The sequence below is a fragment of the Nanorana parkeri genome, unplaced genomic scaffold (genome assembly GCF_000935625.1).
Source record: "Nanorana parkeri isolate BGI_ZX_2015 unplaced genomic scaffold, ASM93562v1 scaffold124, whole genome shotgun sequence".
Lineage (NCBI taxonomy): Eukaryota > Metazoa > Chordata > Amphibia > Anura > Dicroglossidae > Nanorana > Nanorana parkeri.
Window position 1 is genome coordinate 1,323,971 of NW_017306392.1, and position 7,939 is coordinate 1,331,909.

Below are 7,939 nucleotides of genomic sequence, written 5' to 3' on the forward strand. Positions count from 1 at the left end.
TATATAGAAATATGTAATTTATGAGCAGTGTAGCTATTGAGAACAATAAATAAGCTTTATCAAAAGAAGGCCGAAAAGTACACCTGGCAACAAATACATTGGAATATAGACATGCATCACAGGCAAATGTAGGCAAGCTGGGTGGTTTTAAACACCAGCTCCTTACAGATGACGTTTAAAATAACACATTGAGTTTTAAATCAGCAATGGCACTGTCTATCTACGCATCATCAAGTCTCCATATACAGTATAGTCCTATTGGCATGACACAAAACACTATGGGGGTTATTCACAAAATGGTGAAGAGTTTGGAGAAGGCAGGAGAAGTGATCAATCTAGGACAACATAGCTAAACTGGAATTTTTTGCCAAAGCAGCTATTTTGTCCTAGATTGTTTTAGGGCTGCAACTAATGGTTATTTTCATAATCAATTAGTTGGCCAATTATTTTTTTTAATCAACTAATCAGATAAAAAAATAAAAAAAAATAAAATCCCATCCTTAAAATAAAATACACAAATGGAGTGTTACAAACAAAGTTTACTTCAGAATAAAACTGCTTTTCGCACGGTACCATGCGTTCTAGTGCAGGTGATCACACTGTGGGTGGGAGCCATTGAAATGAATGGCACTGCAACATAGCCCCCACAGCGGAATTTGTCAGGTTGAAACCGAAAATTACTTTTTCCCCGCCTTTTATAATTGCTTTTTTTTTTTTTAAACAAATAATTATACTTTAAAGACGTAGCGCTTGAATAGCTTCAGCCAGGAAATGACGGCTGCCAGTGGCAAGATTCCACAGACGGCAGCTGTATGTAGATACAGCAGGCAGTGGGTGGGTGCAATAGTCAGCTTGCAATTGGTCATTTCAAATTGCAATAGCCGCCTGGCTATTGCACCCGCCCACTGCTTGCTGGGCCCTCCTCCCAGCGTGGAGGAGTTAGGGGGTCCAACTAATCGATAATGAGAACAGTTGACAACTATTCTCATAATCGATTAGTTGGTTGCAGCCCTAGATTGTTCACGTCTCCTGCCTTCTCCAAACTCTTCACACTTTTGTGAATAATCCTGTATGTGAATGAACTTTATAAACTAATATCAGAACCCATTGTTGAAAAACTGTATTCTTTGCTGTATAGACATAGATGCACATTTGGTACATGATTGCAGTCTTTGTTGGACTATTGCACATTTATTATCACTGTGTTTTAATCTTAATCACTGAAAGTGTACAGTATGTACAGCCATTTTTACATTTAGTTTTGGATAGCACAGGAATAGGTTAAAACCCTATCCTATTGGACAGTTTTCTCTTCACTTCCTTTCTTGGAAATGCAACAGGAAGTGAGGATAATTCCCCACAGATATCACCAGAACAGCAAGGGTCCCCATTGGAAGATTTACCCTCATCGCTTCTTCTGTTGAAGACTGAACCGTTTTACAATTCCCATTACTTTCTGTCAATTCTCACCAGGGCAATTCTACTTAGCAGGAACACATACAGCAATAAACACCTGAGAAGTTGCTCCTTTAACTAAAACTAAAAAAAATTCTGGGGTATAAACACACTTTAAATCACTTTTAGATTGTAAGCCCTCACAGGCAGGGCCCTCCTTACCATCTTGTCATGAATTGTATTGTGATTGTAAAGCGCTGCGCAAACTGTTGGCGCTATATAAATCCTGTATAATAATAATAATTTATGTCTATTAATTCAGCACTAAAAACGAATTTGTTCGCCATCTAGGATTAGATTGTAGCTGTCACAATTTTATAGTTCTATAGCTGCCTTGTTAGAGATAAGTATGGAATCATTTAGTGAGATATAGATATAGATATAGATATAGATATAGATATACAGGGCTTGAAAAATTTGGCGGTGTCTCACCAGATAATCTAAAATGATCATTTGTCATGTAAATACTATCGCTAGCTCTTTTCTGTAATATTAGTACACTTTTGCAATGCTGTACTACATGCATATTGTGTGAAACATTTACATTGTAGTAATTGACCTCATACGCAGAACCTGGCAAATACCCAAACACATGAAGGCTACAGCAGCCCAGTAAAGCTAGAAGAAGCTTATTGCATTTGCCAGTGTGTGCCCACTCAAAAAAAAAAAAAAAAAAAGTCTCCTAAAATTCTTTATTTCTTTCCATCCCAGAACTCTGACACCCGTCCTTCCTCCAAGAGCATCCCGCTATAAAAATAAGATGCCTTCGTGAAGGGTGAACAGACTGGAACTTATACCATACAGGGTTTACAGAACATATCCTCTGACTTGTATCCAAGGACTGAGGACTCTTTAGTCGGAGGACTCTGACTTAATTCAAAAGTTGTGAGGAGAACTGGGAAGTATAAACTTCACTTAACCCAGTAGCCTAGGAACAGATAACCTAATTAAGATGAACTATGCAATTCCATTTCTGCCACCATTGTCCAGTATACTATAAGATTTTATTTTTCAGAGAATCACTATGACAAAAAGCCCTTTTACCCAAATGACACAAGCAAAAGGGAGCAGAAGGTGATTTGGAGATGGAAATGCACTAGTTAATACCTGTACATTGCAAAGCAAGCCAGTCTTCACATTATCTACATACACGATAGGCAAAATAATCTTGAGAAAATTAGCCAGAGCTGTTATATGGTTTTTGTTTTTTTTCTTTTACTACACTTGCACTAAAATGAAATCGATCTGCTGTTATTTACTAATACTGCAATTACAATCCCGTGACAAGGTATGACAATACTGAGCTCTGACCCCAAACTGGTGTAGAGTTAAGCTTACCGCCAAATCCTGTTGATGCTGTTGTGGTAGCGGCACCAAATCCAAAGCCTGCTGCTGTGGTTTTTGGATTAAAACTTCCTAGGGAAAAGCCAGTTGTTCCTGTAATAAACAATACAGTAACAGTTAAAGAAAAAAAACTGGACCATTGCTACACATATTAACAGTACATTAAAGCTTGACCAAAATAAGATTCCAGGTTTTCTTAGACCAGTCAAATGCCTTACACTACTGTAACAGTTATCAAGGAAGGCTTGCTGTTCCCTTTACAGTAGATTTAAACATAATCACATAAATCTCATATAAAAACTTTAACATATGTATGTTAAAATGTTGTTTTCATGAACAATACATTACCGACCTATGAAAAGGTCTGGAAAGCCTGGAACTCTATCGAAGACCGAATACTGTTGCCAAGGCGACAAGGTCCAACCCAACAGGGGCAGTCACTGGCTTTTCGTACTAGGCCAGGAACTAGGAGGGGGAACCAGGGGAGAGCAGGCCCTGGTACAGCTTGGATAGGACTATCTTCGGCAGGATGCAGTCTCAGGCCCCATTCACATTGAGCGATTCGCAAATCGCGTGTTTGTCGCGCGATTTGCATTTTGCGCAATATTGCGCGTTTGTCGCGCAAATGCTTGCATTGAGCAAGCTAGAATCGCGGCAAAATCCGCTCCAAAAAGGGTCCTGCTGTAGCGACGCATGACCCGCGACAGCGACGGACAGAGCCCAATTGCCATGCATTGGAGAGCGATATCACGCGGTAAATAGCCGCGATATCGCGGGAATTACCCCGCAATAAATCGGTCAGTGTGAATGGGGCCTAAAGGTGCCCATACACCTGCCGATTATCGTAAGATAATGGCGGGAAATCCCACGATCGTACGGTGATCGGCAGGTGAATGGAAGACGTGCGACGGCTCCTACTGTATGGTCGCACATCTTTTATCTTACGAGCAGGCTTAAAAAACTGGCCTGCTCCTAAGACAAATGCCGCACGGGCCGGTGTGCGCAAGCGCACACTGCCCGTTCAGCATTGCAGTCATCGCAAGTACGATTTGCCTGTTCAAGATGGGCAGATCGTACGTTTTTTTTAATTACCTTACAAATCATTGCAAGAAAAAAGTATTGCGATGGTTGTAAGGTCTATGGCCAGCTTTAGAGTGGAATGAGGCAATTTTAATCATAATTTTACCTTTGGTTTAAGTTTTTGAGTTATGATTACTTTTTTGCTTTGCAATCTCTGGACATGCACCTCTTTATTCATGGAAGAGCGACTCAGTGAACGTCCTGAGAACTTTACTCGGAAAGGATTATAGTGCTTGATGCTACATAGCTATTGATTTGCCTCATGTGTCTCACTATATGCAGCCTATGGTACTTGTTTATTGACTACCAAATGCACAGTGTATGCGATTGTTCAGATAAACATATATTTCATTTATTTTTTTTCTCTTCACTGACTATTATCAATGCTGCATTGTCCCAATTGAAACACTCTGTAATTTTGTATTACGTGTATAAACAAAACAAAATCAAAAAATTGTTATTGAAATATTTTTTTTTAAATGTTTTCAAAATATTCAGCTTTCATTAAAGGAGAACTATGAGGTGAGTGCTTTTCACTCACCTCATAGTTCTAGCCGACCTGTGTTAATGAGACTGTCACAGGTCGGCTCAGTAGATCGGGAAGTAAGCAAACACATACCGGCGTTCGCTCACCTCTCGATCCTGTCACGGCTGGATACCCCGCTCCGCCAGCGTTGACTGCCGGAACGGACGGGGGAGGGGGCGGGTACAGCTGGCTCTGCCCCTAGATAGGCAGAGCCAGCTGTCAGTCACGCAGCTGGGCAGATCCCGGGACACATTAGTCGGGATCCGCTTCAGCTGCGGCGTCTCAGTATACCACCAGCAGCAGCTCGTGTATACAGAGCCTAGGGTGGTGGGAGGTCGCTAGTTTGTGTCCTCCCGTTACCCCAAGGAGAACTATGGGGAAAAGCATTAACCCCATAGTTCTCCTTTAAAGAAAATGTCTCGGCTCATTCACCTGACTACCAGAGTACAGTAGGCTCTCAGTTATCCGGTATTCAACTAACCAGAACTCTCATCTAACAAGAAAAGAAAAAAAATTCCCTGTGTACTCACTGTTTTGCTGATCTGTGGCATGTATTATCTGGGAAACAATCGTGTGTCTATTTGTCTTAATTTGCTTTTGATTACTGCATTTCAATATTAATATGACGTCAATACAGAGTTTACGTTATGATATGTTATGGGGTATTGGATCAGTTAGACCTATTTTTAATAGCAACTCTCAAGCAACCAGAAACTACATTTGTCCGTTATCTACCAATCCCTGTGGATGCCGGATAACGGGGAGTTTACGTATATGTTGCTTTTTATCCCACGTTTCCGTGTTCAGTAGAAGCCGAGATCTAGAGGGTGACATTGCACCATCGCATTCCTCCCCCATACACAAACCACATTCTGCAAATGAGGCAGGCCCCTTGATTGACAGCACTTGTCTCACTGTCCTTGCACTTTCCTGACAAAATACAAGGCTCCCCCTTCCAGTTCTAGTGGCAGTGCTGATTCCTGTGACACCACACCCCCTCCTTCTGTGATCCCTATGTGTCAGGAAAACTCTGTTGTTCTGTCTCTTCTACAGAATGTTTTTGGCAAGGGGGGTGGGGGGGGGCACATCATGACCCTATGGATCTGAGCTTCTACTGCACAAAGAAGCATGGGATAAAAAACAACGTACTGTATAAGTTAGCTGACCGAGCTGTGAAAAATAATACCAGACGTTTTCTTTTAAAGAATATCGTGTGATCCTGCCATGAAGGTCAACAGTGTCTTACCAACCAGTGACTCATCCCAGGCCACATTCAGCTGCCACCCAGGACACTCCCCGGCCAACAGTGTCTTACCAACCAGTGACTCATCCCAGGCCACATTCAGCTGCCACCCAGGACATTCACCGGCCAACAGAGTCTTACCAACCAGTGACTCATGCCAGGCCACATTCAGCTGCCACCCAGGACATTCCCCGGCCAACAGTGTCTTACCAACCAGTGACTCATCCCAGGCCACATTCAGCTGCCACCCAGGACACTCCCCGGCCAACAGTGTCTTACCAACCAGTGACTCATCCCAGGCCACATACAGCTGCCACACCAGGACATTCCCCAGCCAACAGTGTCTTACCAACCAGTGACTCATCCCAGGCCACATACAGCTGCCACACCAGGACATTCCCCGGCCAACAGTGTCTTACCAACCAGTGCCTCATCCCAGGCCACATTCAGCTGCCACCCAGGACACTCCCCGGCCAACAGTGTCTTACCAACCAGTGCCTCATCCCAGGCCACATTCAGCTGCCACCCAGGACACTCCCCGGCCAACAGTGTCTTACCAACCAGTGCCTCATCCCAGGCCACATTCAGCTGCCACCCAGGACACTCCCCGGCCAACAGTGTCTTACCAACCAGTGCCTCATCCCAGGCCACATTCAGCTGCCACCCAGGACACTCCCCGGCCAACAGTGTCTTACCAACCAGTGCCTCATCCCAGGCCACATTCAGCTGCCACCCAGGACATTCACCGGGCAACAGTGTCTTACCAACCAGTGACTCATCCCAGACCACATTCAGCTGCCAACCAGGACACTCCCCGGCCAACAGTGTCTTACCAACCAGTGCCTCATCCCAGGCCACATTCAGCTGCCACCCAGGACATTCCCCGGCCAACTGATGAATGTAAAGGGCTGGGAGATGCTGGCTGACATAATTACCCAAATACTGCGATGGCCATTTATGACAGCTGCCCAGCACATACATACCCTACTGAGCACTGCAGGCTCTCTGCTCATCAGATCAGAGGTGGTTTTAATTGCTGCCAGTTTCCTAATTAACCGGCAGTAATTCTGTTTGATTTTGTTGCAGCATTTTGGTGCATGTGCCACGCCCATCCAGTTCACAGACAGCCGCCCCTCAAACCTGACAAATGTCCACACCCCCATCTTCTGACAATACATGTAAGAACACTGACTGGAAGGCTGCCATGACCTGTATGATATTGAACTCAGAAACTACAAGTTGCAGCATGATTCGTCAATGTTGTATTGTGTTATGGTTTGCAGCTTCATGCAATACAAATCTGACATACACAAACTACACAAGATCTTTAGCTGATTAAAGTGTTGATGCGATGAATGCAGTATTTTAATTTACCATGAACCTGATCCTGGGTGTCATCTGCAAACCCTAATATACGATACAGACTGACAGTCATCCCCTACACTGGCCATACTCCCTCCAGGATGACTGACAGCACTCATCCACACTTTATTATACTGTGCATGGAATGACTCCATTCCCAACACACACACAGGCCCTTCATAGATAAGCCATTCACTGACTCTCAGGCCACGTACGCCCGCATGTCAGGATACATGATTACTGTACACATCGTCTATACCGCAACCACTAATCTATGTCACCACTACAAACATTGAAGGTGCTATAGGTACCAGTACACTAAGTACCTCCCTTTCACTGCCCGCCTACCTTGGTTGGTCGTGGCCCCTGTAGCGGACCCGAAATTGAAAGCCATCTCCCCAGTGACCGGAGCACCTGGTATGAGGCCAATACAGTCAAAAACGCGCTCCAACCATCAGAAAGCAAAGCACACACTACGCATGCGCACGCAAGTTACGCAAGAACAGCAGGCATGCGCACTTCTTCTGGAAGCGACTGACGCTGCCTAGCATCTTACCGGTGGGCGGAGCCTTAGTCGCTCCTAATGCACGCAAAGGGTGACGGGGATGGGAGTGTGGAGGAAGGAGGGTTCATGGTGTTCAGCTACTCTAGCATGTTTAGATCGGTGTAAGCTATCTAGGCACTCCAGCTGGGCTGAAACTACATAGCCCATAATGCCTCTGTCTCTGGGAATCATATCTCTGGCTGTCGGAGTCTTTTAATGCCTCATGGGACTTGTAGTTCCACAAGAGCTGGAGCACCAAGGTTGTCTACCCCTGGTTTTCATAATCCCTATCAAAGAATAGGTCACAATGTTTTCTTGTTCATGTTTAACAAATGCTTAAAAACATAAGTAGTCCTACCAGAAACGTGTACATAAGTATAGATAA

The 7,939-nt window shown here is 44.1% G+C and overlaps 2 protein-coding genes across 3 annotated transcripts in view; one reads left to right on the forward strand and one right to left on the reverse strand.

Annotated features, from left to right (window-relative positions):
- NUP54 (nucleoporin 54) overlaps positions 1-7,495 on the reverse strand; it is a 26,532-nt gene extending 19,037 nt beyond the window's left edge. For both annotated transcript variants that reach the window (XM_018553575.1, XM_018553574.1), the window contains exons 1-2: positions 7,359-7,495; positions 2,794-2,892 (exon numbers count right to left, since the gene is read on the reverse strand). In XM_018553575.1, coding sequence (XP_018409077.1) covers positions 2,794-2,892; positions 7,359-7,404 — 145 coding nt within the window. In that variant the 5' untranslated portion in view covers positions 7,405-7,495. The remainder of the gene's footprint in view (positions 1-2,793; positions 2,893-7,358) is intronic.
- The window catches only part of LOC108784680 (protein FAM13A-like), a 105,708-nt gene continuing 98,591 nt past the window's right edge, over positions 823-7,939 (forward strand). The window contains exon 1 of the mRNA XM_018553551.1: positions 823-830. The gene's annotated coding sequence lies outside the window, so the exon portion shown is untranslated. The remainder of the gene's footprint in view (positions 831-7,939) is intronic.